Here is an 18,912-nt window from a genome sequence, read left to right on the forward strand (position 1 = left end):
TACTCCGTATGTGCGTGTGTGACGAACCAGCACTGCAAAAGACAATGGGCGAAGGGTTTGCCAGAAGAGGCAAGGCATATGGATCTGGCTTCTCAGCCATGCAGGAACGGAAAATGAGGCGTCGTCGGAGACAGCGGAGAGAAAGCTGACGAAAAAGGCCGGCAACAATGTTGGGGTAGACTCTAAACTTCTAGAGACCTGGAGGTCAGGGCGTAGTCAAACTCTGGATAAGTCGACTTTTCGGGATTTGACATATTTTATGCACAGTTGTCTGACTGAGTATACAGAGATACTGCAGGCCAGCCAGACAAGTCATCGCATCTCGCGAACTCTTTTATTGTCTTCCGCGAACCGGAGCAGGCCAAGTCCTTGCAGCGGGGCCGGACGGCTCCCAGATGGTCTTTGCAGAACGAGATCCGAAGCCGTGTGTCTTGCTTGCATGTTGCATTGGATTGGATATCCGGTGAAATGAAGCCTTCTTCTTCGGCACGATCAAAGAAAGAAGAGAGAGGCAAGACCGGTCAGGGCCCAGGGGGCGTTGACGGATCAAAGGAAGAGGGAAAAGAAGGTTTAGCCAGGCCTGCTAGAGAACGGTAATGCATGTCCCAGGGCTATCGTGCAGGTCATCAGCAAGAAGACGTGAGGAGATTGCCCAATAATCTCCACATGCAATATCGCTTGTTTTGGGGGTCCAGCTCCAGCTCCACGGGCAAGCTTCGCATTTTACTCGGAATGCAATGGATGCGATGGCTGCAATAGTTTACACATCGCTGCCATTATTTCGTAAGATTGCCTTCTCCTGAGCACTTGCACGAGGACGGACGAGGACGCCGCAGCGGCCGACGACGGCACCGGTGAGGCTCGCTCAGTCCGAGCACTCTGGTAGTTTAATGAGACAAGGCCACTAACAGTTGAAAGCTGTCTCTTGGGACATCAAGACGCGCAGCTCGGACGACCGTGGCTGACTGACTGCCAAAGCCATGTATCCGTACTTTTGAGGGCTGCAAGGAGGAACACTGCAATACCTACGTGTAAGTAGTCACCGCGACGCCAATAGTCAGTGGGTAAGAAAGGTCGTAGGGTCGTCGTCGAAAGCCTGTGCAACAACGTGGCTCTGAACTAGGGGCACGTCGGATATGCTCCCTTTCTCGACAAGCGTCGATTTCGCGACGAAGGGTACTGGATAAGTTCGGCTCGTCATCTCATCAAGAGGCTCGTGTTGTGCCCCTGAAAGAATGCAGAGCGCGCCTTTTCCGATATGACGCTGTTGCCATCAGCTGAGGGTCGAAATGCAGGTCCGAGTCCCTGGGCAGTGATGTCGGTGACAGTAGCGGCCGATGGATCGGCAGGCTTATCGAGTAAGTCGAAATGGCGTATGAATTTGGAGTATCATCCGTAGACTCCTCCTCAGTGACTGTGGTGTACGAAAGTACTGCATGCTTTGCCAGCCAGCTGCCATGAGCTCGCTCGGACCGTCACAGCTCCCGGTCGTGGAGAACGACAACCGTTGGAAGCGAGCCGTTGATGGAATGTGTCGTGGGCTTCAGACACGCTGCATTCCTCGTCAAGACTCAAGCTCAAGAGTCAAGACCCTATAACGTTGTTTCCAGCCTTGTCTTGTGGTCACACGGAGTGGTCCGCGGCCGTCCTTGTCTGAGTGTGAGAGAGACAAAGGAGATTGATAAGTCCAAGACAGTGGAAGGCGTCACGCTTTGGCGTGGTAAGTCATCAGCAGATTGCATTCAGAACAACGCATCTTTTCATCTCAGTCCATTCCCGGTCAGTATGATGGGATGCCATAGCACACATGCGGCAATGCCAATAGGGCAGCGAGCAACTGCGGCATCTCAGCAAATTTCGTACATAGCTCGCCAATGGTCGCCCGCTGGATGGTGCGTGTAGGTAGCCGGTGTTGTGCGGCCCGGCGCGGTTCTGGGTGGAAAAGGTACAAAGGTACATACATACGTACGAAATGACCGAGAAAGCGAGAGCCACGCAGGAAGGTCGGAACAAAGTAGATGACGCGAGAAGAAGCTAGGGCTACTGGCCAAGCCGGAAGTTGACTGGCTGACAACTGCGGAGTGGGGATCGGGTGGTTTCTTGCCCTAAATGTTAGGCAAAGTTTCCCACTCCAGAAAGCGCAGCGGTACGTACTCTGCTTATGTTCACTTTGGAAACTGCGTGTCGCTGCCGCAGAATTGCTGGCAAGGCCCTGCCAACTGTGAAACTTGCCTGGCGCATTGCTTCAGAAAACAGCTTTGGCTACTAAAATCCAGAGCTAATCCGCTTCTAGTATCGTCCCTCTGTCAAAGTTGCAACTGCAACCACTGCCCCCCTTCCGCTTATCTCACGCCCCTCCAACTCGCGTGCCTCTCTCTCTAGGAACGCTTGCTTTCATCGAGTCACGACGTCCCGCCGCCCGACCTACCTATCGCACTACACCGCGTACAGCGAAGATCAGAATCGTTCAACACGGGATGATTCGCTGCCGCGAGCTACGATTTAGACCAAAGAAGTGTCCGGCAACACTGGCGGTGGCTTTGGCCCTCTATCTTTCCAGGACTCATTGGATGGCCTTACACCAATTAGGGCGATATGCCACCAGTCTTTTCGAATAACCTCTCGTCAATATCACAGGCTGGCAGGTCATGGTTTGTAGCCAACTGGCGCTCGTCCCCTCAGCAGCTTTCATGCACATCACTCTACACTTTTACACTGGTCCACGCTTTTTTGCTTCTCCTGCAGGCTCTGCGTTAGGCTTCCAGAGTCCCAAGGGCTACACTTGCGGGTTACCATTGAATTCATCATCACGCACAATGCCTCGCCAGTCAAAATATGCTTCGACTGCGCCATCAATTACCTGCACGGTTCTCTGCGATCCTCCCGGTATCTGCACGGTGTCGTCAACGGGGCCGCTTGAATCGCGTCTTGATATTTCACTGACTAGGAACAGAACACGATTTCGGCCATGTGGAGAATATCGGGCCCCAGAGCCATCCCGCTTTCGACTCTTGCCATCCGATCCGGGCCAAGGCTTCAACCTGACCGTTACGGTGGCCTTACGGAACACCGTCCTCGCTTGCTGCTCAGTACGGACATGAGCTTGGTAGAGTGGACCTTTCGGGGATTAAACCGACATCATACTTCGTACGGGACCAACAAAAACAAGAAGTCGGTAATGCGATATTCTTTGCTCATTTTCTTTCCGAATCGCTGCAGTCGATTCCACAGACCTGCGATCCACCGCAATGGAGGGCAAAGGCCGCGTTCGATATGGATCACGGATGGGTAGGTTCATGCCCCATGGGTCAGGTCGGGAGCAAGACACGACGTTGGAATGGGGGCAACGGCCGAACCTCGGACGGCAACGCTGTGCCTCTCTATGCAAGGTACGAGATCTCAAGCATCGGCCTGCACTGGTCTTGACAAGACGGCAAACCGGCCTTGTTGCGCGGTGGAGGGAGCCGTCGGCGGGATGTTGTCCATGGATGATGGACCATGGTTGTGGCTGTTTGATCATCCTGCTAGAATACGACGCACGCTACCCCGAGCTTTCTGAAACTCCAAGCCAGCAGATGCCAGCTGCACGTCGCCAGCCTCGAGCCCGAACAGCCTCCCAACTCCCCCCGCCGAGTACGCAGTATCCGTACACTAATCACTGTGTATCCGTAGAGTTCGCCTTTGTCTTCGGCATGGGCGAGGATAATGGTTGTATTGTTGGTCAGTCCTGGCAAGGCAAGCCCACGCTAGAACTATGTCGAGGTCCAGGTCCGGGTCTTGAGAAGACGACGACCAGCTATCCCACCTCGCCTGATCGTCCCGCTACCCTGGCCGACCTCAGTGCGTTCGGTCAGGATGGGAGAGTTCATGTTGACCGCTGTCGACCTCCCGCACGGCCGGACATCACCCGCTTGTCTGGGAACTGTCGTCTATCGCCCTCCCTCCCCTCGAGTTGCACTCTCCTATCCTCTCCCACCCGTATCCGTACGGAGTACATGCCACGGCGAGGAGAGGCCGTCGAGGTGATGGAATTCACGGTTCGGGGTCTCGGACTGGAGTTGAAGTCGGGCAAGCGACGAGGACGGAGACAAGGCCTAAATAGGAAGCTCTTCCGCTGGGTCGAATGCCATGATACCATCTGCAAAGCCCCTCCGTAATCTTAAATGTTTACCGTCTTCTGCATTCTTGGTGGTCGCGGCAAACAAAAGAGGGGCATCGGGAAGCTCTGGAAGAATCAACGACGATCATTCTCCCCCCTGACAGGCGCATCCTGTCCCGCGCGGACAGCCATCGTGAGACTTTCGTCAACGGAGAATGCGGTGACGAGGATAAGGCATCTTGCAAGGGAAGTTCGGCCGGGAGGCGTGCCGCTTCTGGACTGCGCATAGGCCATTTCCTAAGCTGGCCGTCATATTCATGTCCTTGGGGAGCTGGGACGAAATGGACGAATCAGTCGAGTTACTGAGGCAATCGTTGCCTGCTGCTATTTTGAATCTCCAAGCGGTCCCAAGTTTGTCGAAGCTCGTCCGTCGCAAGAAGCCCAAAACAAGCGCTCCCAGCTCCCAATGCTGTGCGGATACGGATAGAGCAACTTGTAAGCGATTCAGGTTCCTAGTAACTAGGTGTCCGTACCTGGGCTACGCACGCGGCACAAGGTTGCTGATGTCCCATTTTTTCCTCGAAAAGACATCATGTGGGAAAAGAGAAGCAGAGACTCAGACTCGAGAGTCAGAGACAAAGCGTAACGCCTGAGGAATGCGGTGAAATGGATTCGTCTCCACCAAACAAACCACTGACGGAGCTTTTTTTGCTTCGGGCGTGGAGTAGCACTAAGCAACATCTATCCGTTGAGGAAAAAATGGTGATCAAGTCTAGACCCCTCGACGCCCGGGATGCTGGATTAGTATCATTCGTCATATCGTGGGCCTGTTTGACCAGTGAGTGACCCAGGCATGCTCATGGATCCCAATGGGCCAAGCACAAGCAAGCGGAAAAAGGAAGAGGAGCGTGATGCCGTGGTCGCTCAAAGTGAGGCCTTGGGGCCCAGCGTCTGTCGGGATGCTGCCAGTCGGGTTTTGCTGACTGATGCCGTGTGGGCAGTTGTGGGCAGTTTCAGAAATGGACCCTGGGTGGATCGGGCCTAAGCTTAAGCCGCAGGAACCAATGAGCATCCTGAAGAGCTGTCCCTGCAAGCGCTAGGAGCTTCTCAGCCCTTTGATTGGTTCCCTCAGATTCATTCCATAATGTGGAAGTGGGGCGTCCCGTTATCGCTCCTACCTCACCTGTCCCCTGCCTGTCTGCTCTTGCCCTGTCCTGTCCTGCGTGCGATGTGCCTGCTCTTGCTGCCAGCTGTCGCCCTCTCCCAATGTTTGGCCTGGTCTCCTTCCCGTCCCACCTCCCAGACCAGACTACACCCGACAGTGGACACCCCACACACACACACACACACACACACATCCGTCGTCTACCCAACCACCAACGTACCTACATACTTGCGCATGCACACGACCAATCCGCCCACGCTCACGCTTACTCGCATCACACTGGTCGACATGGGCCAGAAATAGCTTTTGCTTTTTTGAGATCACTGCCCATTCATCTGGGAATCGTTGCACGGCGCATGCGGGAGTGAGATCGGGTCGCAGAACCCTCGGCCGCCTCGCCCCAGTACAGTGTGCGCCTGGCGGTTGCTGAGATTACTTGTGAGCCTTTCACCTCGACCTTCTCTGCTTCATACCGCATCAGCAGATCTCCTATTCATCCTCGTCTCGCCTGGCTCGCGCGGGGCTCCGGCCGCCAGCAGGTCGAAGGTCCTTGCCGCCGGCACGGTATTCGTGGTCGAGGAAACAGGAATAGAAACATCCCAGCCGACCAAGTGATGTGCTCGCCTACCTGCATGGACTTGGGACATAGAAACATCGCCCTCCTTGCTGCCAGGCTTGACCGTGATGGGGATAGGAGATTCGTCTGGCAATGGCACGCTACGAGGAACGACTCCAGCGATGAGATGAAACTTGAACCTCCGAGAAGGAGCGCGAGAGACGAGTATCTGAGTATATCGGCAGTCGACTCAGCTGGGGCCTCGGCGACCTCGCGCTACCGTCATCCTTTATTTCTCCGGCGGCGGTTGATGGACGGTAGCCGTCAGTCGCCACCACCGGCGTACCTGCCGCTCACCTGTCAAATCTGCACAATAATTCCCGACCATTGTGGGCGAGTTCCACCAGCCAGCCTACTGCAGAGGAAAAGAGACTTTCTTCGGACTTTTACCACAGGGTCGATGGGTTCTCCTTATCCTGGCTGACACCGGTCATGACGACTGACTGCAGTGTAAAGAGGCAGATACGAATACATCTGACCAACTCAACCATTGAACAAAAGCATGTCGAGTTCCCTGGATCCGGCTCAGTGGAGATGGGAAAGGCTACCAAACCCAGAGCAACTCTGAAACAACAGGGAAGGGACGGCCGATCTTCCTCGCCTCGCTGAGTCGACGAAACATGACATTTTCGACGTCGACTTGTCCTCGACCCGTGGTGGGCATCCACGACAACCTCAGTGGCACTGGCGCCCAGCACCCGTGCCGGCCGCGCTCTCCATGGCGAAGTATGATTCGTGCATGAACCAGCCTGTCCGGTGTGGTTCTCTCTCTATTCCTTTCCGCACCAGCCGCGGTGACGGCGGAGAAGAAGTGTAAACGATGCGACAGCAGCATGCACCCAGCCATCTATTTCCACCGCGGTTTCCTCGACAAGTTTCCCCCACCCACGATACGACAATGGCTAGTTCTCTTTGCGCAAACTACGGACAGAAGCTCGTGTTGATGTCAACCCGCAGGCCTTCTCCAGTTTTCCCTGCAACCGGCGGGCTTGTTCACAGGGCTTCGCCGCTTTCCTAGCTTTCCTAGGTGGTCTGGAAGGGTGCAAGTGTGCTTTGAGCCAATGTTGTGCAGCACCCGAAACGCGGTGAGAGGGGCGGTTTTCAGGTACATGAAACACGGGCGACGACTTTCTAGGGATATGTCACATCGTCTTCCAGAACGACTTGAGGCAGCGATCGGCCGTTTATGTCAGCTTTGAACATGCTCGCTCAGCTCTTGAAGGCTGCTAAACGAAGGGATCTACCCAGCAAGGCTGGGCCTGGACAACGACACTTGCCTTCTACCCACAGTCCCTTTGCAGGGTATCTCTCGTTGGTGCGTTCCGGTTGGCTCAACTGAGGTCCGACACCTCTCATGGAACCCATACTATCAACGACCAGCAGCTGCCAAAGTGGCTGTTCAAAGCATGTCTTCCTTCGACGGGCTCCGCTGTCACGGATCCTGATGATGGGAACGGACGGTCGACCGGGAGATCTAGAGTACACGGACTGGTGCTTCTTGCTCCTATACTCAAGCCTCGCGAGCTTCGCGAGCTTCGAGAGACAGGGAGAAAGACAGCTAGACAGCTAGACAAGCATATGTGGCTTGACTGACTGCGCTTGATCCCATACGAACTAGCTATGACGTTCCGCTATATCTTCTTCTCGAATCATGCTAGTCGCCAGCCTTGTCCTCTCGTGTGCGGACGCCGTCGACCCCGTATCCGGAGCAAAGACCCGGAACAATGTCACATCGCTGACCTCTAGATGCGGACGAGGCAACAACTGGCCAATGCAAGCTCCCAACTTGGATATACGGGACCTACCTTACTAGGTGCTCTTTTTTTGGCCTTTGCTCAAACTTGACGGCTTCTGCCATCGAGTCTTTTACCCATACCTCCATCACCTCTACCGCCCACCGCTCTTGTTTCATATCGCCATGCTTGTTTCGCCGCCTAGCAGTCCCATGAACACAAAGATCTGTGCCAGAGCCAGTTCGATTCCCACCTCCCGCCCACGCACCGTCCTTCTCTTTTCAGTCCTCGTCCGAAGCGATAAACACCAGAGTCTAGCCGGTTCCTGCACAGCATGGATGGCGCACGCCTTCACCCACTCTGGCGATGTGCTTTGACGCCGTGCCCGAGTTGCACAGGTACCACTCGGGCAGATATCTGAAACATTGACAGACGAGATATCCAGTCTTTCTCGTAACTAACAGACGTTCTGCTTCACTTGTCTTTGGCGCCCATTGTCGTCCCCACCATCCGCCGCCACCGCGTCGCCTTCACTTGCCCTCGTGGGCATGCCATGCCACATGCCTTGACTGCTCTAGTCCGCGTCTGTGGACGAAGAAGCGCCGACATAGCCTCTTGAGCTGCATGGAATCCGTCCATCTCTCTCCATCTCGCAACCGAGCTTTGCCTCTGTAGCCGGTTGTTCCTACCCGTCTGCCCGTCGTCCGCCCTTCTCTGGTAAATCGTGTGAGATCCCGTTATGTCAGATCCTGCCTGCCACGGCCACACTGACAACAACTTTCCCAAACGAACTACTGCGGCTACTGAACTGACAAGTCGGCATCAAGCCTGCCTGACCTTGCAAGTAGGTAGGTATCTGGGCAAACGTTCCTCCCGCTTTCCGCCCCAGACCAAGGTGTGTCCTCCACCCTGCCTCGAACATCCATGATCTTCCCAGATCCCCATCACAGCTGGGCTTGAGCCTTGCTCTCTCTCCCCCTCGGCGTCGCCCCGCCGATGGACCCCTGGACGAAGAGATCGACTCCTGAAACTGCAGTCTTCGTCCGTCTGCGAATGCTATTGGTGTATACCACCCTGAGGCATAAAGATCTGGTAGGCGCTCAGACTTGGGACACCGGCCGGAGGCAAGGAAGGGCCTCCCTCGCGTCGGGTTGACTCGTTGGTCCCCTGGAAAAGCAGAATAGAAAAAAAGAGGCAAGGCACCTTGTTGGTCAGCGGGCGGGCGTCTCCTCCGACTGGTTCATGGGGGGCGAGCGCACTCTTCACTGTACCTACCCATGGTCCCATGGTGTTGACGAAGAAGAAATCCAGCAAGTCGCATTGCGACGGAGCTCTCTTCCCTGCACGTGGCGTTCCGTGAACTCTCGCGGGGAAGGTTTGCCGAGTCTTTCATGCCCTCGACGCTTGGCGCCGGCAAGGCTAGGTCGATCACCAGGGTTGAAGGGGTTGGAAACCAGCTTTTTTGGGGGCGAAGACCTGGGAAAGGTGGGAGGCAGATAGAACAGGCCCATGGTGAGCTGTGCTACTTTGCCATTCGGTCTTGTGACCGAGGGAAGACTTGGGAGTGGCCAGTGGCAACGGGACAGGCGAAAGGCTACCTACCGGTACCACTACCCTTCGATGTCTGATGATGTCTGTCTAGCTGCAGTATTACGACAGCGTTTTGAAGGCCCTGGTCCATGGAATTCAGCAGATCTATCCCGCTCCCCTTCTCTACCCTTCTACCCGTACGGTCTTGCTCGCCTTCTCCCGGGTGCCGGTGGCCTTCTACGCGGGCGGCGAGCTCACTCACTCGGTTCGGACGGGGGACCCTCCATCATCCGCGGGTATAGTTTCTCAGCATGATTCCGGAACGCATAATGAACTTGCTTTGTCTTCGATATATGCTGGCTTCCGCTTTCCTTGATAGTGGACCGCCTTCCTAGCCCCCCCCCGGCGGCTTTGCCTGCCGTTATGTGCGAGGGTCCCGGGCTCCCAGATTCATGGAAAGAGTATCCATCCGTACGGAGGGAATCAGATCACACTGCGAGTCGTGAACGTGGAAAGCACCGCGTGGTGGTGCGTGGTTGCGTGGGGTTTGATTGACGGGAAAGAGCGGCTGCGGGATGCCTTTGCCTGTTTCTGGCAAATGTACCGGGCGAGAAATATAGAAATGGAGTAATGAGGGGGGGGGGGGGGGGGGGGGGTCGTCGATATGCTGCCACTTGCGCCGGCAATATCTTCCTTTGCTTGGCTTGACCGAATCGGCGGGATTGCAAAAGAGCCCATATCATTGTCCGCCATGTGCCGTGTGTTCGCCCTTGGCCTTGTGTGATCTACAGATTAAAGTTTAAATCTTGTGCTTCTAGAATCCAGACCGGAATGGCTTTTCTCTCGGGACGAAAATGGGCGACGAGAGATTAGGCGAGAGTTGTGGCCCCCCGGTTGACGGCAGGCTGGACTGACTCTTGTCTGTCTGTGGTCTCTTTTTGCCCCGTTCCTGATGGTGTTGTTGTTGTTGTTGTTGTTGTTTCTCTTGCTTGGCTTGTCAAAGTTTCCCGCGCGCTCTACCCGCGGGATCACCGTGTGACCTACCTCGAGGTTGGTCAGCCTCTCTCACCACCAACCATCCTGTGCTGTTGTTGTGGTCGTTTTTCAGCTGGAGTGAGGCGGACTGACCGAACCGACTGTCCCCGTGCAGAGGGAGAGGGAGGGTTGGGAACGAGTGCAACTCGCCCTAAATCGTAGCTCAAGAAACTTTCTTTGTTGGGTACGTGTGGTGGGATGGAGGACTCCGGATATGCGCGTGGGAAAAGCCCGGATCTCTTTCTTTCTGCAGCGTAGAGTTTTTTTCCTTCTTCCCTGTTTTCTATCAGATGTCAAAAGTTGGGTTTGGTTTGGCTGAAGTGGGCAACGTAGTTTGAGCATTGGACATGTTAAGCCGAGTGGTACGTACGTCTGCATGTGTATGTATGTGTTTTGGTGAGTTTGACTCGGGGTTCCCTTCTGGTTGATCTGATGTTGGGCGGACCTTGGATCGGATTGTGGGCGGAGAGGCACCCACGCGGTGCAAGACGGACGGAAGAGAGGACGGGGAGAAGGAGAGATGTGTGTAAGAGTGGGAGAGAGTTCGCGGGTCAAGGTGGTCCGTCCGCCCGGCTTGGATTTTGCCCAACTACGCGGCTTCCGAGTCCGAGGTAAGCCGAGTTGTCGACTGACTTGATGCGTTCCGCGTGGGCAACCTCGGGCCCGGGAAGGCAAAGATGTTGTTTGTCCCCTTAGTCAGTCGAGGGTGTTGCGGTTCGTTGAGAGGAAAGGATATCTGTGTGGCGAATAGCTGTCAAGTAACTTAGAACAAGAGAGAGAGAGGTGTTTGCTTAGCACGGGCAGTTTTCTCTTTCCCTTTCTTGTCTCGGAGAGGGCCCCCGGTAGTGAGCTGATACTGGATGGGTTGAATGACTCATGTGTCGATATGCAATATGACGTTCAATGTACTTCACGATGACGACGTTGGCAACAACGGCGACTTCGTTTGCCGGATGGGGTTCTGTGTCAGTTTGCGGTCATGCTCTGTGTTGTCGAATGTCGTGTGTTTGCACATGTTAGCTGACTTGAGTTGAGAATGTGACTCGCGAAGAGCCTCTGGTTTTGTCGATCATGTTTCGTTGTCGTTGATGTCGGAAGAGTCGACGTCCTTGGAGCATTGAATTCGATATTTCCCCAAGGGGGCATTTACGTTCGTTCTGACAATGGGGCTCAAAGTCTTGACTGCTGATTCATGGTGACTGTTGTTGAGCTGATTGCCGGTTTCTTGTTGTCAATGAGTCTCTTGAGTTAAGAGACATTTTTTCGCTTGGAGACCCTGCCACTCTGGTGTTCGCTTACAAGTCATCGCGCAGTCATCTATAACTCTCTATGATCTGCGTTGATGTCCCTCAAAGACGTAGTATGCATGTCTTGACGAAATCCTTCCCTTGGTTATGTTTGAAGTATAATGTCAGAGACATATCAAGTTCCCTCAGAAACAAATGTGCTGTTTTCAAACACGGCTACGATAGCTAGATAATATAATTTCAGTCTCTCTTCTTTAACTATCACTACTATTTTCTAGCAGTCTGCTCTACTTACACTACATAGTGACATGGATATACTGACATCCTAGCGACCTTGCCCTTTCCTAATTCCAGGTTGAACTATGGCTCAATTCATAAAGTACCTCGCTAACTCCTTACTATATAGCACTAGCTCTTTCTCCCCCCCCCCCCTCTCTCTCATATTCCAATGGTAATACAAGTGTTAGCTTGATGTTGGCATCCGACGGACGCTCCAAGCTATCTGGAACCCCTAGGCAAATCGAGGTATCTCACTGCCGCAAGCCCATGCCGCGAACGAAGGCATGTAGCCCGAAAGATGAATGTCTAAGATAGAAACAAGCTCGAGATTAGGCTTCGTTTCCATATGTACTTACCCGTAGTTTTCTCTGATGGCATAGTTCGTGACTGGTTCGCCCGGGTAGCTGCCTCCGAGCCATGCATGTCTCTATCTCACCTTGTCGAGACGAAGCGTAGGACAGAGCAGCGTGTGGCTTATAATCTGAGTAACGGTCTGGAACGTCTCGGTCGTGTTTGTATGTCATTCGTCAGCAGTGACGGATGGCCTTGGTAAATGGGCTTGGGTCAATATGACCGACTGTTGGTTCACGGGGTCGTATACGACAAATAGTGGTAGCAATTATCACTCGTCTGTTGGTGATCCTATTGCTTGTTCTTCTTGTTGTTGTTCTATCTTACATTGTAGGCAGGAGTCGGTCGAAGTAGGTAGTGACGGCCTGGGTGGTTGCCCCACCTTTATCTGGCCGTGATGACTAAGCCAGTTGTCCCACTTCGCCCAGGGCAGGTGCCAGCCAGCCCATGGTACCTGCCTATTACTCCTTATCAGCCTTTGCTGTTCCAACACCGACTCTCATGACGGGTAGACTGCGGCTTACGGCGAACAAAACTACTTGCAGCAAGTCGACCCAAGGTGAGAGCCCATCTTCATTAAACTCGATTGGAGAATCGTATAGATATGTTCGGGCCCATGAAGACGCTCTTTCAAATTGGTTCGTAATGAATCAACGGTCTGTAAGCCAAGACTTTGTCTTGATTTCAATATCGAGGTTCCCAAGGCTCTGGGGTGCCTCTCAAAAATGAAGACAGCGACCGAGACGTCTAAGGACTGAACTGAGAGCTTGAAACTTGCCTTACAGCAGTTTTGCACGATGCAGACCTGCCCTAGGTTGTCAGCCTGTCAGATCATTCTCGAAAGGGGCCTGCCTTCATTCGTAATGCTGTTGGACCCTTTCTACTTGAAGCTTCAAGAATTCTTTTCCATCATCATTCTCGGTCCAGAAGTTGTATAGACTTTGATCACGGCGTGTCATTGCCACGGTATTCTTAGTAAACATCGGCACACGAGGCTTATGAGGCACACCTCGGAGTATCCAGATATGCAGAAGAGAACAGAAGCAGTCGATGCAGAGACAGCAGCCGAGATACCGCCAGATATCGGTCTGAATGCTATATGTACGTTTAGGTCAACCTCTTTATGAAAGGGTCTTAGCATTGAGGGACCGAAAGAAGGATGGGCATCTCATTCAGCACAATATCGATAGCCGTAGCAGCTCGATTGACTGAGATTTGGCAAACCAAGAATCTGATTAGATGTTTCTATTGAAGCCCATCGAGAACAATTGACATCCAAAATACCTAGTTCCATCAACAGCACCTAGAGACCGTTAACAGAAGCTCGGCGAGTTCCTGTTGCTGGAGCAACAACATCACCGAATGTTGCCTCGTCGCTGTCAAAGGGGTCAAAACTTCCGGGACAACCAGCAGGCAAAGTTTTACTCAAGAACTTGAAGAACTGCAGGATGCTAGGTCTTTAGGTAAGGTCTGATTGGCAAGAGCATACGAACAAGTCAGAACATCGTCATCCGCCACCGCCGCCCTCAACTCCACACAAACCCACTTGAACACCATGCTCGCGAATCTACCAAAACTTCAAAAACATACAACACCAGGAATTCGCTGGTCGTCACCGACCCAACTACTATTCCGGCCCTCATAGGGCTTATCTATGAGCTGCCTGTCTTCGTAAAGTTGGTGTAGGTTACCACCGCCGAGTGACGATGGACGTCCAAAATACGGAACACGGATTATGCGGCCCTAAACGGCCGAGCACCGTTTTGGCCTGAGCAGTACCGTGGCTCGACGGTCAGCACTAATCGAACACCTCGACACCCCGGGCGAGGCACGCCACCACCACCACCACAAATACGCTACCCAGCCCGCCCACAACCTGCTTCTAACTTTCAAGAAGCAATTTTCCAACTCTCCAATGAGGTTAAGATGTAAGCGGCTATTCTTGGTTCCTAGGCAATGAGACCCGTTCTGCGGCCATAACCGCCGACCCCCATGAGTGGGATGCTCGGGGGCCGGCGGCGTTTACCAACAAGCTATGCGTTTCCAGGCTCATCGTCTCAGTAAACTGTCGCCAACACCTCCAGGTCCCCCGGTTCACAATCCCCGCATCAAGGGAAGTTTCTGTTAGGATGCTCCTAGGTACCCATCAGGAGACACCCTGCCACGTCGGCCTACCATTAACCGCCTCTACTGCGTAAATAAGGCTATCGTTAGATTATCCCATCGAGTGCCAAAAAACCCCATTTTCGACTGTCCCATAAATATATCCACATTTACTCCGCACTTGGTTGAGTACGTGACGCAGCATTTACCCCTATGTTTTTTTGGCCTACTTTACCACTAAAATTAACATTCTCTGTTGGTTTGCGTGTACCACAGGTTAGTCACACAGGTATTCCTGGTATCGCGATCGGTAGCAATATCGTTGGGTTAATCTGGTGTTCTTGTTGTTGTTATTGTTGTTGTTAAGGAGAGTATCTAAACGCGAAGGCTCGTGATATGGAAGGAGGGAGCTGAGGTGTGTCACGTGCCGAAGACACGTGACATAGCTCGGCTCCGTGTATACCTAGCGATTGCCGTTTGTTCCCACACTGGCAATCTTTTCTTTTGTGGAAGAAAAGGGTCTGTAGATATCTAGGCGACAATAAGACGTATTGATCGCGCACATGCGGTTCCTCCCAACCCCCATATCTCTAGCGCGTTCACTATGCTCTCTATCTTCCAGATACCCTCACCTTGCCTAGGTGCGTGTCATAGTAGTAGTAGTAGTAGTAGTGGTGTTTTACATCATCAGGGACAGGTGCCCAGCTATCTATGTAACTAATTAGGTGCGTGTCACTCATCCCTCCATTTTGATCGTAATGGTATTTGTGGAAATAAGTCTCTCCAGGGCTTTGTTTGGCGACGCCTTGGTAAGTCCGTCTGCTGGATTATCACTGCCACGTATCCATCGTATCTCTGTAAGTTCTCGTCGCTCGTACGATTGCCGAAGCGCCATGATATCGACCATCAACCGCTTCTCCTGGGTGGTTCCGAGCTTGACAAGGCACTCGTATAGTGAGTATGAGTCGGTACATGCCACCGTGTGTATCTTTGGGTGGCCCAGTTTGTCCATGATCATCGCCAGTGTCGACGAGAGCGCGTATGCCATATCCACGCCCGCGACCATGCCGTAAACCTCGGAGGCAAGCACGCTGCGAGTCACACGCTTTGATTTGGTTGACGAGAAGTGGATAATGTTGGCGTCCAACGTAAAGTGGTCGTTGTCCAGGTCAGGGGTAGAGGTCTCGTTGCCTAATACAATAAGGAAGCCGAGTTGCGAAGTGAGGTCTTGGTGGTTGGCAAATGATCCATCAACAAAGACGAAGAGCTTGGACGTTGAGAGATCCAATGGGATAAAGGTGAGACCACGGTCAAGCGAATTCATCTGCCATTGTAGGCGCCGATTTCAACTTCCCTCTCGCCTAATTTTTCTTGGCATCTACTGTTAGTGTAATAAGTGGGCTACCACCAAAATCCTTAACAGCTGAAAACCCTTCACCTCTCCTCCGGCGCCCTCCCGCGATGGCCTCGCAGCCTCCGGCGGGCTCTGGACCGTTGCCGACCTCCTCGGCCGGCCTTGATCGAGGCTCTGGACCCTCTTCAGAGCCGCCCCCATCCTCAAGGGCTAAACGCCGCCGCGAAACCGAGGCCCAGCCACCCCGGCCCAGCCTCGTGGGAAGCCAGCCCGACGCCCCAACAACAACCCCCTTAACGGCTAAGGGGCCCTCGACTATGACTGGGACAGCTACTGGAGCTGTCCTTACAGCTCTTAATGAAGAGGCTAAGCACTATGAAGCCCGAAAGGACGTCTTTATGGCTATTGCTCAGTCTGTGGACAACGTGATCTCTTGCTTTGAGGGGCCTAGGAAGCAGATTGCAAAAGAAGCGTCAACCTATGTAATCCAAGCCTTGAAGAGGATTATGGGTAACGAGACTACGGCTCCGGCTCCGAGCCGGAAATGGACTGACGTAGTAGCCTCGGCTTCAACTACAGCCGTGGCCGTAGCCCCGACCCGTACCCGAATCCCCACCCGGCCCGAAGTCCAGACACAGAGTCTGACGGAGACCCGGGCCCAGGCTCTATCCCAACCGAAGGAGGACCTCCGGGTCTTTACCCGTATCCCAGAAGAGGGCCTAGCGGCTGCTAGGAAGCACGCCCCCTTCGCCCTACGCCGGACAGTCTGCCAGGCCCTTAGGCTCCAGCTGGCAGATATCCCACACATCTACCATATTGCAACTGGCTACTCACTGAGACCCCTGATTAAGCAGGTCCAGCAAGCCCTCCTTGCAAACAAACAGAAACTAGCAGAGTGTCTCGGAGCCTATAAGGTTGAGACCCCTACTAAGTGGTTTACCTACGTCGTCCCACGTTGCCCTGCTAAGATGTGGACTCTTGATGGCGACGCCCTTGACCCAGCTACTCTGGTAGAAGATGAGGTCCTTGCCCAAACAGGACGCAAGCCTACCCGGGCCCAGCAGTCCCGGCTAGGTGTAAACCCTATTACAAACGAAGTCTCCTGGGTCATCTCCTTCTCTGTGGAAGTACCACCCTTCAGACTGTTTAACCAAAGCAGCAGGTCTCAGCTTATCCAAAAGAAGAAGACCCTAATCAGACACGACCCTGGATGCCAGGGATATCATTCGAACCGATACTGTAACCGACAGCCGCTCTGTAGCAACTGTAGCAGGCCCTCGGGATCCCACGAGACTGGGCCCTGCATAGCTAGACCGAAGTGCGCCAACTGCTCCGGCCCCTTCCAAGCTAACCATAAGGACTGTCCAGCAAGGCCCCTAGTGGTTAATGGCTCCCCTACCCTCCCAGACCGGAAGGAACTCTCCCGGATCCGTAAGGCTGGTCAGAAGGCCTATGAGGCCCTCTATCAGAGCAGCCAGGCTGGCACCCAAGCCAGCAACACCCAGCAACCTAGCAACAGCCTAACGAGCCATCAGCCCGGCTCAAAGCGCCCACGCGCCCCTACCCCTATCCAGGACTCAATTGTTGTAGCGGACGTTAGTGATGCGGCTAGCTGTAGCAGCATGGATGAAGATGAGAACGGGGCTGAAGAAGAAGGGCTGCAAGCCCCTGACGACCCAGCCCTACCCCCCCTACCCAGCCAACCTACCCTAGCTACCTCAAGCAGCAGGGCTCAGCGGGTGGCGCAGAAGCCTGATTACAACGTTATTAATGCCTACACCCACCTCGACCTCGACTCAGAGCAGTAGGCTCAGGCCAGCCTCCCCACGGGTACTACGAGTCGCCCAGTGTAACGTGGGGAAGAGAAGCCCAGCTCATACAGCTCTCCTAGAGCTCTGCTGGGCGGATCAGATCGATATAGTACTGATCCAGGAGCCCTGGATAGGCTATAGAGATAAGATGCAAATCAACACACACCCAGGCTATAACTCTTATATCCCAGTTGACTTCTGGAACAACAGAGATACAAGACCTAGGGTTATGACCTATATACGCAAGAGTCTAAGCTACAAATACAGCAACAAAGGCCTACCCAAACGAGAGATATCTTATGGGTTAAGGCTGGCAACTTCACTATTATCAACGTATATAGGCCGCCAGGTGAGCCGACAAACCACACGACTACTGCTCTCCTAGGATACTATCCGCCAGAAAGAGCCCTTATAGCAGGGGACTTTAACGCCCGCCACCCTACCTGGGAACCAGGCTCCCCTAGCCGGAATCGGGGGGACGATATTGCAGAGTGGGCTGAAGGCTACGATCTTTCGTTTATTGGGGAGGTTGGGGTCCCTACCCATACTCATAGGCATACCCTCGACCTAACATTCTCAAATATCCCCTTTGCTGAGGCTTATATTAGCCCACACCTGCACCCAGGGGCTGACCACCAAGCTATCACAACAACTATCCCTATAGGCAAGGCCCAGGAACAGAAACGCCAGACTGGCCACCTCTCAGTCCCAGAGTCAGCCCTACCCCGACTTATCGACCTAGTAAGAGCTGGATCCTCAGCCTTACCTACCCTAGGGGAAGTACCTAGTCCAGCAGAGCTGGACACTCTAGCTACCCAACTAGTCAGCCTCTTCTATACAGCTATTCAAGCTGTAGGTAAGAGACGGACAAATCAGGGTAGGGGAGCCCCCTGGTGGACAGAAGAGTGTGCAGAAGCCCACCGAGCTGCTATCGAGGCTAGGCGCCAGCAGGCCCAGGAACCTGGGCTAGTTATACCTCCCCCCATCCTAGAGGAGCAAAAAACCTTCTTAACAACTGTTAGAAGGGCAAAACGCGCTTACTGGACTACTAAGATCGAAGAGGCTAAGACAGACCAAGACCTATATAAGATAGTAGGCTGGCGGAAGGCTGGCTTAGCTGTTAAAGGCCCGCCTCTTATAGTGGAAGGTCAGACAATCGACAACAGCTACGATAAAGCCCAGGCCCTACGAAAGGCCTTACTAGAGAGATTCAACGCTACAGACGACTTACCTGGGGACCCTTTCGCTATCCCAGTAGTTGCACGGCGTCTAATGCCCTGGCAGGATGTGGTCAGCATGGAAGAAGTACGCCAGGCTACTCTAACAAAGACTACAACCCCTGGGATTGACGGGATTACTACAAAGTTACTACAACACACCTGGGAATCAGTAGCTAGGCCTATACAGCAGCTCTTCCAGGCCTGTATTCAGTAGGCCACTTCCCTCGACCGTTCCGCAAAGCAGAAGTTGTCATGATCCAGAAGCCAGGGAAAACAGACTTCTCGAAGACTGGGTCTTGGCGTCCGATATCCCTTTTATCCTGCTTAGGTAAAGGCCTAGAGCGGCTAATAGCAAAAAAAAGGATGGCA

At 53.6% G+C, this 18,912-nt stretch overlaps 3 protein-coding genes across 3 annotated transcripts; 2 read left to right on the forward strand and 1 right to left on the reverse strand.

Annotated features, from left to right (window-relative positions):
- The first annotated feature begins 2,338 nt into the window (after positions 1-2,338).
- On the forward strand, positions 2,339-3,219 carry BDP81DRAFT_70866 (uncharacterized protein). Its single transcript, XM_060596192.1, has one exon. The coding sequence runs from the start codon at positions 2,649-2,651 to the stop codon at positions 3,099-3,101; it is 453 nt and encodes a 150-aa protein (XP_060442373.1). The 5' UTR covers positions 2,339-2,648; the 3' UTR covers positions 3,102-3,219.
- Positions 3,029-4,287, forward strand: BDP81DRAFT_70862 (uncharacterized protein). The gene has a single exon (XM_060596191.1). The coding sequence runs from the start codon at positions 3,249-3,251 to the stop codon at positions 4,155-4,157; it is 909 nt and encodes a 302-aa protein (XP_060442374.1). The 5' UTR covers positions 3,029-3,248; the 3' UTR covers positions 4,158-4,287.
- A 3,885-nt stretch (positions 4,288-8,172) lies between these two features.
- On the reverse strand, positions 8,173-9,011 carry BDP81DRAFT_70890 (uncharacterized protein). The gene is made up of 2 exons (XM_060596193.1): positions 8,873-9,011; positions 8,173-8,816 (listed from the first exon to the last, which is right to left on the reverse strand). The coding sequence occupies exons 1-2, from the start codon at positions 8,898-8,900 to the stop codon at positions 8,356-8,358; spliced, it is 489 nt and encodes a 162-aa protein (XP_060442375.1). The 5' UTR covers positions 8,901-9,011; the 3' UTR covers positions 8,173-8,355.
- Positions 9,012-18,912: the final 9,901 nt, after the last annotated feature.

This window comes from Colletotrichum phormii (assembly GCF_030913505.1).
Source record: "Colletotrichum phormii strain CBS 102054 chromosome Unknown BDP81scaffold_17, whole genome shotgun sequence".
Taxonomy (NCBI): Eukaryota; Fungi; Ascomycota; class Sordariomycetes; order Glomerellales; family Glomerellaceae; genus Colletotrichum; species Colletotrichum phormii.

What these genes read in the sequence shown, in the direction of transcription:
- BDP81DRAFT_70866 (XM_060596192.1), top strand. Translation starts at nt 2,649, where the DNA reads ATGGTTTGTAGCCAACTGGCGCTCGTCCCCTCAGCAGCTTTCATGCAC.
- BDP81DRAFT_70862 (XM_060596191.1), top strand. Translation starts at nt 3,249, where the DNA reads ATGGAGGGCAAAGGCCGCGTTCGATATGGATCACGGATGGGTAGGTTC.
- BDP81DRAFT_70890 (XM_060596193.1), bottom strand. Translation starts at nt 8,900, where the DNA reads ATGGGACCATGGGTAGGTACAGTGAAGA. An exon ending in ATGGGTAGGTACAGTGAAGA is followed by an intron (nt 8,817 to 8,872) that starts GTGCGCTCGCCC and finishes CTGACCAACAAG; the next exon opens with GTGCCTTGCCTCTTTTTTTC.